Here is a 21,025-nt window from a genome sequence, read left to right as displayed (position 1 = left end):
TACGCAAGGCCTAGGATTGAGTACTTAGGCAATCAATTATTTCATGTTTTATATTTTGTAATTAATTTAGATCACTTTGTAGAGATCTGTTTTCACTTTGACACAAAAGATCAATGTCAAAAAAAGCCAAATTAAATCCACTGTGATTCAATGTTGCAACACGGTAAAACATGAAAACTTCAAAGGGAGGTGAATACTTTTTATAGGCAGTCTATACAACCCTGAGATTCATTCTCAGTGATGGATGCTGCTTTTCTGTGCAACACTCATGTCGATCTGCTCAGTGGTGGGGAAGGCTTTACCCTTGAGGTACTAGGTGGTATCCACTACTTTTTAAGAGGATTTTCTGTTCAGGAGCATTGGTGTTTCCATACCAGGCCATTATGCAACTAGTGAAAATAATCTCCACCACACATCTATAGAAGTTTGTCAAAGTTTCAGATGTCATGCGGAATCTTGGCAAACTTGTAAGGAAGGAGAGACATTGCTGTGCTGTCTTAATAATGGCACTGTCATGCTAGGCCCAAGATACCAAGGAATTTAAAGTTGCTGACCCTCCCCACCTCTGTTTCTCTGATGAGGACTGGTTCATGGACTTCCGGTTTTCTCCTCCATTAACATTTTAATGATCGATCATTTTAGTTTCACTTCAGTGCCGTGGGCTGCCAAGTTCATCATTGTAAGCAATTTTCAATAGTTCCATTCTTTCCTCTTTTAGTGTGTTATAAATTGCATTTTTGCCATAAATACTGTTGGTTCAGTTTTGTCATTGTACATGTTTGTGGTCTTGGATCCCTATGGTTTTAAATGGAGACCCATGTGTAATTGTTCTAGAGCTAACAACCTCATATTATTCAAATAGAACTTATATGATTTTTTTCTTTGTGTACTTCTTAGTTTAAGCAACTATCAAAAAGTTTAAACCTGAGAATTAGAGGCATGTTTATTGCTTATGATGTGAACCATTTGTAAATCAGCCTATAATTTCTGGCAGTTTATGATCTGGATTGCTTTTTTCAGTACCTCACAAAACGTGCAGTAAAGGTCTAATAATCTGCTATCTCAGTGTTCAAAAAATCTGATGGCTTTGTATCTGTCTTACCTTCCTGCCTTTCCCGTCCACTGGCCCGGGCCCCAGTTTCCATCCTATCTGGGTCACTTTTTTTCCAACTCACCTTCTTCGTCTTTCATCTTATTCCTACTTCTGTTTTTCCAACGCATTACGATTATCTCTTATGATTTCTACTGTTCTCTCTGGACTTTATCTTCTGAGAGTCTCTTTTCTCTGGAACCTCAGTGATTTTAGTATTTTCACCAGCATAATGAACAGCAGCTTGCCCTGTGAAATGTTTTCTCCCCTCATTCTCCTTCCTTCTGCAAATCAGAGGAATGTATTAATTTGAGGTTCATATGCAAATGAAAACCAAAGCTCTCAAGCTTTTGGGGATTCATTTGTATCCTTTATTGGTGGTGTCAGAAATTACCAGTAGCACGACAAACAAAATGTCCTCAGGACAATACAAGGGGTACCCATGTTATAAATGAAAATACCAGTTGCTGCTTTGTGGGCAGTAATTTCTAAACAATTAGTAATCTGATGCTATAAATGTTGTGCTATTGAGGTCACCAATCAGAATCCATGCAAAATAATAGCAACACACAAACAGCCTTTTTTTTAAAATAGCTGAATCTCTTAGTACCTCAATACACAAATCTATATTTGAGGTTCTGATGATTCATGAGGTTTCATGTTTTTGGTTTATAATTCAGCACTGCTTTAGATATTTCTAACTCAGCAATTTGCAGGTGCATACTTTATCAGGAAAATTGTGAGTATTGTGTTTAATAAAGTATCTTGTGTCCCCAAATATTAAGGGCATCTGTCCTGCAGCATCCAAGGCATTCTACTAGATTGAACAATTTCACAACACATCATTGTAAAGTTAGATTTCAGAAGCAAATGATACAAGTGGGTTGATCCCAGGTTGCGTGTTATCAATGCATTAATTCCATTGTTTTCCTTCTATGGCAAAGTTAGATGTGTTAGTAAATTGCTGGATTTTCTTTACAAGCAGATGTTTACTAAATATGAAAATGTTGCAAATAAGTACAGTGGAAGTGATTTTATTTTGCTTTGTTTCACAGCTAGATATTGTGCAAGAGGAGTATATCCACCAGTTAGGGCTAAACCAGACGAAGGTTGTCAAAGCAGCGTTTGATCTTCATGGTACGTGGTTAGTCACTGTGGAAGAAAGAGTGGATGATGAAACTGAAATTGAGCAACAGATGAAGCTCTGGACCTATAACGAGAAGAAGCAGAGGTGATGTTTCCCAGTGTTTGGTACAAAAGCAGCAACTTGCCAATTTTTGAATGATTTATAGATCTTGAATTTAAAAGGATTGATCTCTATTTTAATAATGGCTGTTTTAAGCATGCAAGTACTTTATTGATTTTCTGACAATACCAGAGCACCTAAGTAAAGATAATAATTCTTTTGCTCAAGTCACATAAATAAGCTTTCTTTGATTGGGCACGACGGAGGCCATGAAACAGATATTTCTGACAAATGATTGTTGCTGTTCATTGATGGCATTTGTCAACCATTAGAATTTGATCCCATTCATTACATATAGTTTATCAGAAAGAAATGCTGCAGATAATAGTTTGACTAACTCTGGAACATCAGTGAAAGATCACTGTATATGATTAGCAACACATTGAATTTGTGTCATTTCTAAGTGTGCTACTCATTAACTCAAAGTACCAGCAGAGGATCTGATAGGTAGTTACAAATAAAATATAAAGACAGCTTGTCAAGGCTGTAAATTCTGGCTGTGAGAAATATTAGCAGTGCTTTAACGATTGTATTTATGCCTGAGTATAGAGGAATTGAATATGCAAACGAGCCAATAATAGGAAATCCCCAAACAGGCTTTTAAATATGCACACAGTCAATATTTATCGTGATCCCTTTGAATAATTGTGATATTGGGTCCTTCATTCCATTTAAATTCATATTCTAATTGTATGAGGTCAGCCTGAACGTGTAGTTGAAAAAATGGAATTGGTATCTTCCCATTTGTGTTTTATACTAATTTGATCTTCTTGTCATTGTGCATGATGCCGTAAGTGTGCACCAACCCCTTCAACATGAGTAAAATTCTGGAAATCTCCCACTAAGATTTCATGTTCATTTTAAACATTGCATCTCCCTTTAAGAGGAGGGGGTGTTATACAGTCCATTTCCACCCAGGTCTCTGCAAGGATTTATCCTTTATAAACACCCATCAATAAATAATTCATTGAAAATTGAAATCTGAAGTTGGAGCTCTCATAATGTCATTCTATAAAGAAAATTTTCCTGATTCTTATAAATTTAAGAACTGTTTCATTGATTCCTGTGAAGTTCCAGGAGTTATGTAACCTCTTACTGAAATTTACATTTGTGTCCTGTCCAGGAAAACAGACTATTAACCTGATGCGGCAAATCTTACAATAAATTGAGATGTATCAAATCTGATTTGTTGTGTAACTTGTATTCAATATTTTTTCCTGTCTACAGTTTTGTCCTCAATACCACAATCTGCACACCACATGAAAACCATATCTCAAACGTATGCTTTCAAAATGTGGATCATTCTAGAAGTCCACCTACTTTGGTAACATCTAGCTTGGACGGTCGGTTTAAAGTCTGGATTCTAGGGGATGATTCCGATATCTATCGTAAGTACCTACTGTTTGTATTCAGGCCACTTAGACAGCACTATATACTTGGGAAAAATAACAGCTGAGCAATGTATTACACTGAAAATTCATCCTGAATATGAGAGATGGGGCTATGTTGATATTATTAGTTGCTATTTTCTCTCTTGTGCTGCTCTCTTAATATTAAAACAGCTGACTCAGGCTCCTTGAAAAGGGTGTTTTCCATTTGAACAGTACTGTGAAGTTTGGTTGCCGTGATATGGGAAATCCAGGTGTTGTAACTGAGTGCACGGCATGTTGATTTAAAAGAAATGGAGCTATTTGTTCCTGGGCTATTGACGATTTGTTTAAACCCAAAGACATAGAATGGAGCCACATGTTAAGATAACTTACTTTTGTATATTCCGAGGTTTCTGTCTTCAAGGGTAAATGTCTAGCAGGTACAGTAACATAGGCAAGAAGTATTGTATGTCATAATAAGTAGTAAATTTCCAAGGAGGGTGCATCATTTTAATGACAATCTACAAGTTTGTCTAATTTATAGTGATATGTAAAGATAATGTTTTGCATAGCTCCACTGAACTAATAAATATTTTGCAATCTTTGTCTATTTTAACAAATTTGGAGAACATCAGGACTGCTCTATAAATGCAGCTGGTTGATCAGTAGAAGGTGGTGTTGGATCACTTCACACTGAACCAGTGTCCAGTAGGACTTAACAGTTGTTGGGGAACTTGGATAAATAAAACACACCAGATTTGCTGACTACATGATTTACCTAACTCACCTACACTTTAGCTGATTGCACACTGGTTGCAAAGGAGGATTATCTGTGTTTTGTAGTTTTATTTCCTGAATGATTACCATGAGTAATACCAAATTGCAATGCTGGTTATGAGAAAGTAAACTTCAAAGTTTGTAGCCAGTATTAAGCTAACTGATCAGAGCTTTGTTTCCAGGCTTTGATGTTATTGTATTCTCTGAACATTACTTTCCAGAAAAGAGCGAATGCTGGACATGTGACTTTGTAGGAACGTATCATAAACTGCAGGCTACAAATAGTTGTTTCTCTGAGGACGGTTCCCTACTTGCTGTCAGTTTTGAACAAATCATTACTCTGTGGGATGCAAATACTTGGGACCTGAAATATACTTTCTGTCAGCCACCGGCGAATATACGGTAAATGTTGCAAGTGTGTTGTTATTTGTTAATGTTAATTTAGAAACTATATTTACCTAGTGGCAAAATCCCTGCCATTGTTCCTACGTGATAAACACAAAGTGAAGAGAAACTTCAGTTCAGGAAGCCATAAAGAATAAAAACTATGTAGGATTAGCACTGAAGTGTACAGTATATTGGCCATATTAAGAATCAACTAATTCTTGAGAGCAAGCAGTTGTATAATGGATTCATGAACGTTTATATGTTATCTCATTGTGGTTGAATTAGATTTGTGTGCTTGTACCCTGGATGGCTTGAGTAATCTATGGTTAAGTACTACGTTCATAAGCATTTGCATTAGACACCGCCTGTACAAGTATAAATTTGATAATAAACATGCCCTTAATTATATTTAATATAGCACAATCGATCATTATTAGTTTGTATAATTTGGTATTTCATTTTAATCTTTCAGGCATCTTGCCTTTGGAAGACTTAGTTGTTCAAAGTACCTGCTTGCTTCAACTGATAATGGATTTCTCTGTTGCTGGAATCTTTTGTGCTGCACTTGTGAGTATGAAATTTCTAGCACCAACAGATAGTGTACAACTAAAAAGCATATTGCAAAGTATTTTACCATCATGCTTTGCTTTACAGTGGAATGGAGCACACAGCTGAATGTAATGTCTTTGCAAGTTGATCCTCTCTCTGAGAATGTTGCTGTGTTTTCAGACCTTCGTAGGAACATAGACTGTAAGTATAGTGGTTATTGGCAATAGCAAATTATTGAAATTGGTACAAACTAAAACATTTAATTTGGTACTTGAAAAGGCTTAAGTTTTACATTTCCAGGTTTCAGTTGATTGCATTTACAAAGAATTTATTTCAGTTTTTACAGTGCCTTATAAAAGTATTCAGACCCAACCTTTTGTTCACTTAAGTGAGTATTACAACCAGGGATTTTGATCAATTTAATTGAAAATTTTTATTTGTGAATCACATGCTTCTCTTTTCACGGTAGGGCCCAAAAAGAGGGAAAGTTGTAAGGCATGAAAAAACTAAAAGCTCAAAAATTGTGATGTAATCAATTCAAAAGTATTCGTGCCTCTTTGCTCAGTACTTTGTTGAACCACCTATCGCAGCTACTACAGCCGGTAGTCTTTTTGGATAAGGCTCTATTAGCTTTACACAACATGATAGAACAAGATTTAACCATTCCTCCTTGTAAAATTGCTCAAACTCTGTCAGGTTAGTTGGGGAGCAGCAGTGCACAGTAAACTTGAAGTCTCACCAGGGATGTTCGATCAGGTTAAGGTCAGCACTCTGGGACGTTAAAGGACATCAATTTTCTTCATTTGAAGCCATCCATTGTTGCTCTGGCAGTGTGCTTTGGGGTCATTGTCCTGCTGAGAGACAAACTTCCTCCCCAGTGTAAGTTTTCTGGCAGAGGCTAGCAGGTTTTTATCTAGGATCTCTCTTATTTAGCAGCATTCATCTTCCCATCAATCCTGACCAGATTTCCAGTCCCTGCAGCTGAAAAGCATCCCCCTAGCATAATGCTACCTCCACCATACTGTACAGTAGGGATGGTGTTATCTGACTGATGCACAGTATTATATTTATACCACACTTTACTGCTTTATGTTGAGGACAAAAAGTTCCAGTTTAGTCTCACCCAACCACAAGACTTTCTTCCACATCTTTACAGTATCTTCTAAGTGACGCTTTGCAAAGTCTTGATGGGCACGGGTGTGTTTATTTTTTTAGCCAGGGTGTCTTCCTTGTCCTTCTTCCATAAATACCCTTTTTATGCAAGGCCTTAGAAGTTGTACGGCCACAACTTATCAGAAAGATAGGTTAGTTAGCAGAGGGGGTGGTGTGACTCTGTGTATAAGAAATAATATTAAATTATTGGAAAGAGATGACATGCGATTAGAAGGTGTAGAGTCTCTATGGGTTGAGCTAAGAAATGGCATGGGTAAAAGGACCCTAATGGCAGTTGTTTACAGGCCTCCAAACAGAAGGCGGGATGCGGATTACAAATTACAGCAGGAGATAGAAAGGCAATGTCATGATAATCGTTGGGGATTTTAACATGAAAGTGAATTGGGAGAACTAGGCCTGTACTGGACCTCAAGAGAGAGAATTTGTAGAATGTCTAAGGGATGGCTTTTTAGAACAGCTTGTTGATGAGCCCACTCGGGGATCGGCTGTGCTTTATTGGGTGTTGTGCAATGATTCGGAGGTGATAAGAGAGCTTAAGGTTAAGGAACCATTAAGGAACAGTGATCACAATATGATCTAGTTCACTTTGAAATTTGAGAGGGAAAAAATAAAATCTATGTGTTGGTATTTCAGTGGAATCAAGGAAGTTACAATGGCATGAGAGGGGAGCTGGCCGAAGTTGACTGGAAACGGACATTTGCAGGAAGGATAGCAGAGCAACAATGGCTGGAGTTTCTGTGAAAAATGAGGGAGGTGCAAGACAGATGTATTCCAAATAAGAAGAAATTTTCAAAGGGAAGAAAGACACTACTGTGGCTGAGAAGTGAAGTCAATGTATGTCAATGATTTGGACTACGGTATTAAGAGATTTGTGGCTAAAATTGCCGATGATACAAAGATAGGTGGAGGAATGGGTAGTGTTGAGGAAACAAGAGAGCCTGCATTGAGACTTGGGTAGTTTAGGAGAATGGGCAAAGTGGCAAATGAAATATAATGTTGGAAAGTGTATGGTCGTGCACTTCGGTGGAAAGAATCAATGGGCAGACTATTGTTTAGATGGGGAGAGAATTCAAAATGCAGAGATGCAAAGAGACTTGGGAGTCCTTGTGAAAGATACTCTAAAGGTTAACCTGAAGGTTGAGTCGATTGTGAAGAAGGCGAATGCAATGTTGGCATTCATTTCTAGAGGTATAGAATATAAGAGCCGGGATATGATGTTGAGGCCCTATAAGGCACTCATGAACCACTCTTGGAGTATTGTGTGCAGTTTTGGGCTTCTTATTTTAGAAAGGATCTACTGATATTGGAGAGGGTTCAGAGAAGATTCACCAGAATGATTCCAGGAATGAGAGGGTTACTGTATGAGGAACGTCTGGCAGCTCTTGGGCTGGATTCCCTGGAGTTCAGGAGAATGAGGGGGGATCTCATAGAAATGTTCCAAATATTAAAAGGCCTGAACAGATTAGATATGGCAAAGTTATTTCCCATGGTAGGGGATTCTGGGACAAGAAGGCACGACTTCAGGATTGAAGGACGTCCTTTTAGAATTGAGATGCGGAGAAATTAGATGGTGGTAAATCTGTGGAATTTGTTGCCACGAGCGACTGTGGAGGCCAAGTCATTGGGTGTATTTAAGGCAGAAATAGATAGGTTCTTGATTAGCCAGGTCATCAAAGGGTATGGGGTGAAAGCAGGGGAGTGGGGATAACTGGATGAAGTGGATCAGCCCATGATTGAATGGCGGCGCAGACTTGATGGGCCGAATGGCCTACTTCTGCTCCTCTATCTTCTGGTCTTCATCTCCAGTTACAGGCTTCTGCAGCGCACTCAGAGTGACTGTTGGTGTCACAGTAGCCTCTCTTACAAGTCCCATTCTTCTCCAGTGACTAATCCGACAGGCAGTGTAGTTGTGACTTCATATTTTTCCACTTTTTCACAATGGACTGCACTGAGCTAAGAGATATGTTCAGTGCCTTTTGAGATGGTCTTTTTATCATTTTCCTGACTTGCCTGAAATGCCCTTCTGTCTTTATTTTGGTTGATCTGTTGAAAATCTACTACACTGTTGGATCTTGCAGAGAGAGGGGGTATTATGAATTCATTGAAAACAGATGATCCTCCAATTTTCTACTTGAACAAATTGGGTGAGTTGGTAAGGCAGTATATTAATACTGAGAAAAAGTAGTGTAGGAATTACAAAGAGGATGAATACTTTTTCAACTTCACAATTTTGGTTTTTAATTTTTAGTAAATTGTTGACAGGCTTTGAAAGTTTTCTTTTGATTTGACATGATGCACAGTGTTTTGTAGATTAGCTCAAAAAATCCTATCTCAATATATCTTAAGTTTAGAAAATGAGACCATAAAATGGGAAAATAGTTGTGGTGGTGGGATTCTTTTTTAAGGCACTGTATATCCTATTCTTTATTTATATCTTTATTTAGAGTTTGTATTAACTCTTGCTGTGGCTTTGAATAGTCATCTTGTTTATTTCAGTGACTATTGAAAAACATTCTATGAGCATTATTTCTAGGAGTCTCTGAAGAAAACATGGAGATAAATTCATGTACTACAGTTTATTTTTTGTTTGTTTCCTGATATCCATTTCTCAAGTTAGATTAAAAAAAACACTGGCCTTTCTTCTTTGGTTTCCATACTACCCAAAAGTGCAATGCCACATGATATGTGGATTGTTTCTGAAAGACTGCACTAGGGAATGGAATAACTCATTTTGTCCGCTCCCTTGCCATGACACCTATCTAGTGTCTTGACAGAAACTGAAGAAGTCAGACACTCGGCAGTGAGGTTGGATTACCGGCATGGATATTGTGCCCTGGAGTGAAGTTGCATAAGAGATAAAATTAGGATGCATCATTCGGGCTGCTTGTAACTTGATATGTTGGTAAAGGTTTTGCACTCAGTGGTAAACGTCTCTTGGTGCCTCTGGCCTATGAAGAAAGTTACGATTTACCTTTACACAGTTCCCCGGCTAAGTTGAAGAAAGGAGCAGCCTGTGGGGTAGCAATAATGGCATCATTGCAGGATGTGGAGTGTAAAATGCCCCACTGCCCCACACCTGTGAAATTGCCCTAAGTAAATTATCTGGTATTCCTGGTATCAACATTTGTCAAAGCTGTTCATAATGTTCGAACATTTCTCGTATTCAGAAGTTTTCGACTAATCTTTCAAATTAATTGTTTTTTCCCTAAAAACGCTCGTTTATTGTTGTCTTTCTTTATGTTTCACCACTATTGAGATCAATGAGTTAATCAAATTCCTCATCATAATTGGTATGGAACGTTGCCTTCCCATGCTGGGCTCTGTTGTGTGTCCCAGGCAAGGAAACCTGAATTACCACATTATTGTCTCATTCAATAACTCGATATTCTGCCTTGATGAATGCCAACCACATTTAATTCTTTTTTTTTTTTGTTTGCTAACTAATAGTTTTAATAGAAAAAATATAATAGACTATGTATTATTTGTCATTTGCCATAATTTTAAGACTTTTGTTTAGTCTCTCCAAGGTCAATCCCTGAATGTTGATTATTTTTATAGTGTTTGTTTTTAAGCCCAATGAGCCACGACCCTTGTACATGCAGAAGAATGTGTGTGATGTTCCAGTCAAGTCGGCTGTCTTTGTTCCCAGAGAACTGGCTGAGGACTGTAGTTCAGAGAACCAGCAGTGGTTAGCCAGATCACAGCTTTACTTCCTCACAGATTCCCAGGTAAAGCAATTTTAAGTTGTGGAGCTGAAAGCCAATTAAGGAACAAAGCACTTCTAATTTATGAATTGATTGATACATTGGGGAACATTTTTTTTCCCTCTTGCAGGACTTAATGACATTCAGTACAAAATCAGAAGAAGAACGACTAACACTATCCAGCAAGCAGGTGCGTGTAATATGGCCAGTCCCTAAGAAACATTTACTTTTACAGGGTGGCCAGAATTTTTTTATTTTACAAACGTATTTAGAGATACAGCACAGTAGCAGGACCTGCCAGCCCAGTGAGCCTGCGCCACATGTGGCCCATTAACCTACTAACTGATGTCTTTGGTATGTGCGAGGAAACCCACATGACATAGGGAGAACGTACAAACTTCTTACAGATAGTGCAGAATTAAACCTGGCTCACCGGCACTGTCATAATGTTACCCTAACAGTTTTGCTATCATGCCATCCCAATTTCTATGTAATGACTTGCCACCGGCATTTGCCATGCACTTAACCTAAACGTTCTTATAATTGGGCCTTTCACTTGGTATAATATTCCAAAGGTTCAATGCTCTGTGGTAAGATTTCTTTTCATCTTGGTTCACAATAGCTTACCCCTTATTTTCATCCCTAGCTCTAGTCTTTGCATTCAGGGGAACCAACTTTTCATCAGCTCTGAGATCTATATGTTTCTGAGAGCACCTAATGTTATACTAAACAAGAAATAGGATAGTGAATCTTAATTGCACTTCCTCTAAAACAAGTATAACTTTTTTTAAGATGAAGTGTCGATATACTGTATAGTTCTGGTCTCAAAGGCTTTGTATTGTTGTAGTTCGACATATTTATATATTACCTATATTCCAATCCTCTTCAATAAAGACTAACATGTCAATTTAGTTCATTATTGAATGAACCTGTAAGTAAGCTTTCAGTGATGTATGCGCACAAAAACCAGGTCCACGAGCATCATCATCTGTCACATTGTTGCCTTTCACTTAGCTTGTCTACATCATCATGAAGTCTCTGCATTCTCATCACTACTTAACCAGCTAGCTTTCATTTTATGTGATCAAGTTGGATTATATCCATGTAAAAAGTTGTATTATGGCTTGTTTACCATATTAACTATCTCTCAGTCTGCATTGATATATAACCCCAAATACAGTCCTTTAACCTTGTTTGCCAACTTTATGTACTAAGTTATTCTTGTTATTGGTTTCATTGTGTATAGAATGGTAGAAATGTTGTTCGAGTATTATTAAATTTACTTTTGATTCTGGTAAGAGTATGATTCTGGAAAGTTGCACGTCATCAACATAACATCAGAATTCAATTTGTTTCCAGTTGGTGACAGAAGAAAATGCTCTGATGACTCCTTTCCATGTGTTGCTTGGAAAACAGCAGCAACATCAAATAAAATCTGGGTTAGAAGCAGAACAAACCGCACTGCCTGAAGGATCTACTGCAATTAATGAGGTAATTAAATGAATGATAAGTATTTACAAATATGGAATTTTAAATTTAAATTTTTGGCAAAAATCTTTATTCAAAACTCTTGTTTCTTTCAGATGCTTCATACACCAGCTCATGTTCTGCCAAATGCATCATTTCTTTGTTCGATGTTTATGAATTCGTTACTGATTCCTAAGGAGGACAAAAGGTAAGATTGTGAATTAGTACTTTGGTTATGTTTGCTCGCCTAAATCTGAGATTAGTAACTCCAAAGATTCAGGAACGTAGTCTTTCATTTGGTCATACGTTGTAATATGCCAAATATCTTTACCATGGGAATAAGTTAAAGTTACAATTGAATCAGTTTTAATCTTGTTTAAATGCTTTAGTGGGCTTGAAAGTTGAGTCTATTCATACTATAATTTGTATGCTCTTATATCCTATTCATACTTTAACCTCAGAAGGCAAATCATTTCTCTGAGTTATGAAGCTGGATATATTTCCTTACTGCTCTCTCAAAAAATTGTCCTCAATATCATCTTTCTCTGGGAATTCCTCAAGTCTCGCAATCTGTGTCTAATCATAGAGCAATACAACACAGAAACAAACCTTTCAGCTCAACAAATCCAAGACAAGCACAGCTTCCTCCGTGCTAGTCGTGGTTGCCGACCTTCACCCCATAACTCTCCAAGCTGTTCTCCTCCATATACCAATCCATATGCAGCTTAAATATTGCAATTGTACCCACCTCAATCACTTCCTCTGTCAATTCATTCCAGGTACTAACTACTCCTGTGTATAGAATTTACCTCTCATGTCTCTTAAATCTCCTCTTTTATCTTGTATCTGTGCCCCAGTGTTGGACTTACAAACTGTGGGGAAAAAGATTGTAACTGTCGGTGCCCGACACTTGGCAGTGCTCTGCCCTTCATTGTATAGGTCCTACCTCGTTTGAATATCTAAAATGTCCATCCTTATTAAATAAACACCCCCCCAACACACTCCTACCTGTTCCTCTTTTTTCCTTTTTTTTCTGCCTTTTTTTAACCACATTTTGGTGATGGCCACAGAATTTAAGTCCTTAGAGATAATCCTGCTCTCAGTTTGTCTACTTGCATGTTAAGCTACAGAAAAAGTTTGTGAACCTTTTGCAGCTACCTGGATTTCTGTATTAATAGCTCATAAAATGTGGTCTGATCTTCATCTAAGTCACAATAGTAGACAAACACAATCTGCCTAAACTAATAACACACAAACACTTGCACATTTCATGTGTTTATTGAACATATGGTTTAATCATTCACAGTCCAGGCTGGAAGAAGTATGTGAACCCTTGTACTTAATAACTGGTAGAACCTCCTTTAGCAACAATAACCTCCACCAAATATTTCCTGTAGCTGCTGATCAGATTTGCGTGACAGCAAGGACAAATTTTAGACCATTCCTCCATACAAAACTGTTTCAGTTTACCAGTATTTCTGGGATACCTTATGTAAACAGCCTCTTCAGATCATGCTATAGCATCTCAATTGGATTAAGGTCTGGACTTTGACTTGGCCATTCTTAAAGAGGAATTTTCTTCTTTTTAAACCATTCTGTTATTGATTTACTCTTGTCTTTCAGATTATTGTTTTGTTGCATCATCCAACTTCCGTTAAGCTTCAGGTGACAGACCGCTACCCTGACATTTTCCTGTAAAATGTCTTGATACAATTTTGAATTCGTTGTCCCCTCAACAATTGCAAGCTGCTCCAGCCCTGAGGCAGCAAAGCATCCCCAAACCATGTTGTTCCTTCCACCACACTTCACACTGGGATGAGGTTTTGGTGTTGGTGTGCAGTGCCCTTTTTCCTCCGTCCAGCAGTGTGCATTTCTGACAACAAATTCAACTTTAGTCTTATTTGTCCACAGGACATTGTTCCAGAAGTGTTGTGGAGCATCCAGGTGCTCTTTTGCAGACTTGAGAGCAGTGGTTTCCTCTATGGTGTCCCTCCATGAACATCATTCTTGTTCAGTGTTTTCCTTATAATGGACACATCAACAGAGACTTTAGCAAGTTCTAGAGATTTCTGCAGGTCTTTTGCTGTTACCCTTGGGTTCTTTTTCCACCTCCTTCAGTATTACATGTTGTGCTCTTGGTGTGATCTTTGCAGGATGCCCACTCCTAGGGAGAATAGCAACAGTACTGAATTTCCTCCATTTGGAGACAATTCATCTCACTGTGGACTGGTGAACACTGAGGTTTTCAGAAATACTTTCGTAGCCTTTTCCAGCTTCATGCATCTCTACAATTCTTCTAAGGTCCTTAAAGTTGTTTTGATTGAGGCACGGTGCACATAAATGGATCTTTCTTGAGAAGAGCAGGTTCTGTCGGTAACTTGACTGTGTGTCTTTTTTATAGAGCAGGGCTCCACTACAGCCCACACCTGGAACACCTGATTCCAATAGCTTTTGTAGAAGGCATTACCCCAGAGGTTCACATAGTTTTTTGAACCTAGACTGTGATTTTTCAAATGGTGTACTCAATTTTGACAAGAAGTGCAGTTGTTTTGTGTGTTATTAATTTAGGCAGATTGTTTGTCTATTATTGGGACTTACATGAAGGTTGGACCACTTATGAGTAATTAATGCAGAGAACCAGGTAAATGCAAAGGGTTCAGAATTTTTCTTGCAACTGTACATGCATTGAAACTGGTGCATTTTAAAGCAGTGGTCCTGTCTACCCTTTTACTGTAAACATGGTTGTCCTGATTGCTAGGCTTACATGCTTTGGTTGCTGCACAGATTCCTGAATTCTCATCGACTTTACTCTTTCAAGTCCTACCTCTCGTTGGCAAAATCAAATTTCCCTTCCGGAACGTAGATCGCCTCTACTCCAGAAGAGATTCCAGTGATCCAGGAACCTGACTTCCTGCCTCTTGCACCAGCTCTTCACCACTCTGCTTGACAAAACCTTCTTTTTATTGACTGCTGTCAATTAACTAATTTGCCAATCAATTATTAACTAACAATTTCTAAATATGCCTCCTTTGGGGTCCTCTTATGTGAAACTCACCAACTTGAGCCAAGACCTACCTCATTTAAACACTCGTGCCTCTCACTCCAAGTCCCATCTCTCAAATGTACTTCCAGGGCAACAATTCAAAGAACCTCGCAACCCATTGTGATTGTTGTGTTGCAGCAGGTAGTGCTGCTGTCTCACTGCTCCATGAAACTGGTGATTGATTCTGGCATTCACTGTGGCCTCTGTTGAGGTCCCTTGTCCTCTCTGTAATCATGCAGGTGGTCCAGGTTCCTTCCATGTCTCAAAGGTGTTAGTTGGCATGTTATTTGGCTATTATCAATTATCTCAAGTGTCAGTGCATGGTAGAAGAATCAGAAAGAATTGATAAGTATGTGAGAAAGAATAGGTTACAGGGAAGTAAGCAGGAGAGTGGGATTGCTGGGACATCTGATAAAGACTTGATGGACTGAATGGCATCCTCCAATGTCATAAGGAAATAAACACAAGAAGTAATGGTCCTTTTTTTTTAAAAAAAGTTATTTACAATTGTTGTTAGTGCTAATGGGAAACTGCCCAGAGCTCAGGCTGGTGGGCTGACACCAGGGCCTGGACTCTGGGCTTCAGGCTGAACGCTGAGTGGGACAATTACTGTGTCTTGATGCACAGACTCTAGATTGCCCCTCTAAATTATTGGGCTAAACAAGTGGTGACTCCACTGATCAGTTCTGAATGACAGCTATCGTGGGAGTTTCTGGCCTGAATAGACAACTTTCCGTTCACATAAGGGCAGGCGTTCATGCAAATGTATGTGTATTTGTGCACAAGAGATCAGCCTCTGTTCAATGGATCAGGCTCCAGAGCTCCTGTCATTGACCCTAAACTCAAGTGCATTGAAGGTCTCCTTGGTCTATTCTTTCAATTTTTGCTCTGTACAGTACTGTGTAAAAGTCTTAAGCACATATAAATAGCTAGGGCACCTAAGACTTTTGCCCAGTGCTGTATTTGGCAATGTAGAGTGGAGAGCGAGTTTATCAATCTGGCAGGAGCAAAGGATGTTGAGACTGGCAAGGTGGAGCGCCATGGGAGGGGTTTGGGACAGGTGGCAGAGAAGAAATGTGAGGGGTGCAGAAACACCCATGTCTGAGATACCAGGTCGTTTGATTCCAAACAACTGGTTTATTGATCATTACAGAATCACTTTCTGGTGCTTCCTGCTCCCTCCCTTCTTCCTTCCCCTTTTCCCTGCCCCCTTCCCATTCTCAGTCCACAACAGAGAACCCATAGCAGAATCAGGTATATCATCACTCACATGTATCATAAAGTTTGTTTGTGGCAGCAGTACAGTGCAATACATAACTTTACAGTACTGTAAATGAACAGGGTGCATTTTACAATTTTCACTCAGCATATTTTAGATATGATAAGTTAATGTTTATATGCCATGCTGTGTATTGGATTGATGCAATTCCCCAGGCAATGCTAGTGACCCAAACGGAGCAGTCCTGCACTTGTCAGCCGGAAGTTATCTTAATTAAAGACTTACAAGGTACAGGAAGAGGAAACAAAGTCATGTAAGCAGAACAAGAAGGACATAAATGATAAGAGGCAAAAAAAAATGAAAGAGGGCTAGAAAGTGTTTTGTTTAGGTTGGCTGCTCTGCAGTTCCAAGTAAAAGCAGAATGAAAAGCCTGAAGCTTTCATTTTAAGAATAATGAGCAGGTAAAATTTCAAGAATTCTTTCAATTTTATTTACAGATTAAAAATTGTTCTTGCTTACTCACTGTAATAGATTTACGTTAATTACACAAGCGTGAAGTCTGAATCTAGCTATAAACCTTTTAGAGTCGCTGGTAACATTAAGAAGCAGGAGGGTAATGAGATAGGAAAAGTTTCAAAAGGATGTGCATTTGGCAATATTAAATCAAGTTTTAAAAATATGAAAATGTTCTATAGGTCAAAAAGTGAGCAATAATTACTACTTGTTAATCACATTAAGAATTAGAATGTAGCCATTAAATACTGTTTTTGTTATTCTCGAAGATGAAAATAGGGAGTCAACAACTAGATGTCATTTACCATCTTTTCATATGGAAAAGCACCCAGGGAATCTCACACGTAGAACAAGTTAGGAAAAGTTATAGAAAGTGATTTTAGGTGTGTAGTAGGCAAAGGGAAGATTTTTGCAGAGCAAGAAGAGGGATACACATTTGATGAGTAAGTAATTGATTTGCTCCGTTTCTGGTCCAGGCTCATTTTCTGTTAATTGAATTTGTGCCAAGTTAATTTTTGTTCTGTAACCTAAATGAGAATAATAGAACATAGAATAGTACAGCACAGTACAGGCCCTTTGGCCCACATTGTTGTGCTCACCCTCAAACCCTGCCTCCCATATAACCCCCCACCTTAAATTCCTCCATATACCTGCCTAGTAGTCTCTCAAATTTCACTAGTGTGTCTGCCTCCACCACTGACTCAGGCAGTGTATTCCACGCACCAACCACTCTCTGAGTAAAAAACCTTCCTCTAATATCCCCCTTGAACTTCCCACCCCTTACCTTAAAGCCATGTCATCTTGTATTGAGCAGTGGTGCCCTGGGGAAGAGGCGCTGGGTATCCACTCTATCTATTCCTCTTAATATCTTGTATACCTCTATCATGTCCAAAGAGTAAACCCCTAGCTCCCTTAATCTCTGATCATAATCCATGCTCTCTAAACCAGGCAGCATCCTGGTAAATCTCCTCTGTACCCTTTCCAATGCTTCCACATCCTTCCTATAGTGAGACAACCAGAACTGGACACAGTACTCCAAGTGTGGCCTAACTAGAGTTTTATAGAGCTGCATCATTACCTCGCAACTCTTAAACCCTGTCCCTCGACTTATGAAAGCTAACACCCCATAAGCTTTCTTAACTACCCTATCTACCTGTGAGGCCACTTTCAGTGATCTGTGGACATGTACCCCCAGATCCCTCTGCTCCTCCACACTACCAAGTATCCTGCCATTTACTTTGTACTCTGCCTTGGAGTTTGTCCTTCCAAAGTGTACCACCTCACACTTCTCCGGGTTGAACTCCATCTGCCACTTCTCAGCCCACTTCTGCAACCTATCAATGTCTCTCTTCAATCTTCGACAATCCTCTACACTATCTACAACACCACCAACCTTTGTGTCGTCTGCAGACTAGCCAACCCACCCTTCTACCCCCACATCCAGGTCGTTAATAAAAATCACGAAAAGTAGAGGTCCCAGAACGGATCCTTGTGGCACACCACTAGTCACAATCCTCCAATCCGAATGTACTCCCTCCACCATGACCCTCTGCCTTCTGCAGGCAAGCCAATTCTGAATCCAGCTGGCCAAACTTCCCTGGATCCCATGCCTTCTGACTTTCTGAATAAGCCTACCGTGTGGAACCTTGTCAAATGCCTTACTAAAATCCATATAGATCACATCCACTGCACTACCCTCATCTATATGCCTGATCACCTGCTCAAAGAACTCTATCAGGCTTGTTAGACACGATCTGCCCTTCACAAAGCCATGCTGACTGTCCCTGATCAGACCATGATTCTCTAAATACGCATAGATCCTATCTCTAAGAATCTTTTCCAACAGCTTTCCCACCACAGACATAAGGCTTACTGGTCTATAATTACCCGGCCTATCCCTACTACCTCTTTTGAACAAGGGGACAACATTCGCCTCCCTCCAATCCTCCAGTGCCATTCCCGTAGACAATGAGGACATAAAGATCCTAGCCAGAGGCTCTGCAATCTCTTCCCTCGCCTCATGGAGCAGCCTGGGGAATATTCCATCAGGCCCCAGAGACTTATCCGTCCTAATGTATTTTAATAACTCCAACACCTCCTCTGCCTTAATATCAACATGCTCCAGAACATCAACCTCACTCATATTGTCCTCACCGTCATCAAGTTCCCTCTCATTGATGAATACCGAAGAGAAGTATTCATTGAGGACCTCCCTCACTTCCACAACCTCCAGGCACATCTTCCCACCTTTGTCTCTAATTGGTCCTACCTTCACTCCTGTCATCCTTTTGTTCTTCACATAATTGAAGAATGCCTCGGCGTTTTCCTTTACTCTACTCACTAAGGCCTTCTCATGCCCCCTTCTTGCTTTTCTCAGCCCCTTCTTAAGCTCCTTTCTTGCTACCCTATATTCCTCAATAGACCCATCTGATCCTTGCTTCCTAAACCTCATGTATGCTGCCCTCTTCCACCTGACTAGATTTTCCACCTTACTTGTCACCCATGGTTCTTTCACCCTACCATTCTTTATCTTCCTCACCGGGACAAATTTATCCTCAACATTCTGCAAGAGATCTCTAAACATCGACCACATGTCCATAGTACATTTCCCTGCAAAAACATCATCCCAATTAAGTTCTAGCCTTATAGCCTCATGATTTGCCCTTCCCCAATTAAAAATTCTCCTGTCCTCTCTGATTCTTTTTCCTTTTCCATGATAATGCTGAAGGCCAGAGAGCGGTGGTCACTGTCCCCCAGATGCTCACCCACTGAGAGATCTGTGACCTGACCCAGTTCGTTACCTAATACTAGATCTAGTATGGCATTCCCCCTAATAATCTTAAGATTTTTTATTTAGGCGAAGAATAGTTAAGAGGGGCTCACTGGAGAGGATACAAAATAATAAATGGGATAAAGAAAGCAAGGCTGAATTACCACTTCAAAGTATTCCACAAAAGCAGGCAGAGTGCAAGATTTCTGTGTTCAGAATAATATATATTTAAAACTTCAGCTTCTTAAAGTTAGAGAAAAAAATAATTGAGTTTGTCCAAACTGGATTTGATATTACTAGTTGTGAACTGAGATTTCAGAAATACACCTAAGTTCATAGATAAAATGACCACTTAGTTATCATTATTTTTTTCTTTAGAAGTGTGAGATGTTCAGTCTTATATTGCAATTGCAGCTCTGTTTAATGTGTGTGTTTTTTTTGGTGCATTTGCCTCCAGCTGAAGTAACAATTATTTAATTGAAGGAAGAAAACCTAATGCTTATCCCTCTATCTTTATGATCTTTAAAATCAGCTCAAAAGAAGAACAAGAGGAGGTGGAAATAGAGAGTGAAAAAGAGGAAGATGAATCGGATATGGAGACAGATCTGTTTGAAGATAAGCAAGAGGTGCAAAAAGTATATTCATCTGAAGAACTTTTACCCAAATTGACTAAATCTGAGGAAAAAGAACTAAAAAAACTTGAGAGGACTAATTATGGCTGGCTATTTACTGTATAGACTGGAGAGATCAATTTCTGCTGGTGACCTGAAGAAATGTAATTTTGTACTAAATATTTTACAACATATATTCAGATTCTAAAGTTTTGTTTTTACAATAAATATACTATTTGTGTTTCTTGAATGGACCCATTTAGAGGGTGGAAGAGTCAGCATCAGTAACAGGGAAATTGCTCCTTTTACAAATGGATAACCTATATAGAAATAAGTAGTAAGATATCTTCATTGACTCCTGGGAATCGCTAGCCCTTGATTGCTCAAAGTGGAGTTGGTGCTGTTTTATTAGAAACCATGCATTGAAAGAGCTCAGAAGTCCAGCGTAAAAGATGGAAGTAACATGCCAACTAGCAAACCTGCCTGCCAGCCTCTCATCCCACCTTCAGTTCCACAATGCATCATCTGTCACCTCAAAACTGGAGCTCAAGCATGACAGTACCAAGAGTCTGGCTGGGGCTGCCTGTTGCTGCCCAAGAAATAGTATAACTTACTCAACAATTCATCATTAAATCTGCAAAGGAATGAGAATATCATTCAGTCAAGTTGTGAAATTGTGTAAATGCTTAACCATCCAATACTTGGAAAAGCTTCAGAATATCGGAACTAGGGACAGTTATCAGCCCTTCACACCTATTCTGCCATTCAACATTGCCATTCTAGCCCTCCAGAAATGTTAAAGCTTAGCAATATATTAGCCTAATTTTTTGAACAAACCTATGATGCTATCTGCAAGGCCTCAATGGATCTACACTGTTTATACTGTAAATACCGGTGTGAGAAGGTATTGGAGTCTACATTTTGCTTTTTCCTATTTCATGTAACCCTTATTAATTTAAGTACTCCATATTGCTCCTGACAACCCTCTTATTTTAAAATATAAAATGCAATAAGAATTAGATTTAATCTCATGCAAGTCTTTTTCCTATTCTAATAATCAAGCTCTAAAACCTGGGCCTCTGTATTTCCCTCTGCATCTGGATCCT

The 21,025-nt window shown here is 39.0% G+C and overlaps 1 protein-coding gene across 1 annotated transcript in view; it reads left to right on the top strand.

Annotated features, from left to right (window-relative positions):
* Positions 1 to 20,169, top strand: part of wdr75 (WD repeat domain 75) — a 44,004-nt gene extending 23,835 nt beyond the window's left edge. The window contains exons 12-21 of the mRNA XM_072261699.1: positions 2,146 to 2,321; positions 3,564 to 3,724; positions 4,705 to 4,885; positions 5,343 to 5,437; positions 5,525 to 5,620; positions 10,151 to 10,320; positions 10,427 to 10,486; positions 11,656 to 11,787; positions 11,880 to 11,971; positions 19,841 to 20,169. Coding sequence (XP_072117800.1) covers positions 2,146 to 2,321; positions 3,564 to 3,724; positions 4,705 to 4,885; positions 5,343 to 5,437; positions 5,525 to 5,620; positions 10,151 to 10,320; positions 10,427 to 10,486; positions 11,656 to 11,787; positions 11,880 to 11,971; positions 19,841 to 20,045 — 1,368 coding nt within the window. The 3' untranslated portion in view covers positions 20,046 to 20,169. The remainder of the gene's footprint in view (positions 1 to 2,145; positions 2,322 to 3,563; positions 3,725 to 4,704; positions 4,886 to 5,342; positions 5,438 to 5,524; positions 5,621 to 10,150; positions 10,321 to 10,426; positions 10,487 to 11,655; positions 11,788 to 11,879; positions 11,972 to 19,840) is intronic.
* The last annotated feature ends 856 nt before the right edge of the window (positions 20,170 to 21,025 follow it).

Source organism: Mobula birostris, chromosome 6 (genome assembly GCF_030028105.1).
Source record: "Mobula birostris isolate sMobBir1 chromosome 6, sMobBir1.hap1, whole genome shotgun sequence".
Taxonomy (NCBI): domain Eukaryota; kingdom Metazoa; phylum Chordata; class Chondrichthyes; order Myliobatiformes; family Myliobatidae; genus Mobula; species Mobula birostris.
This window is presented reverse-complemented; position numbering and strand designations above follow the sequence as displayed.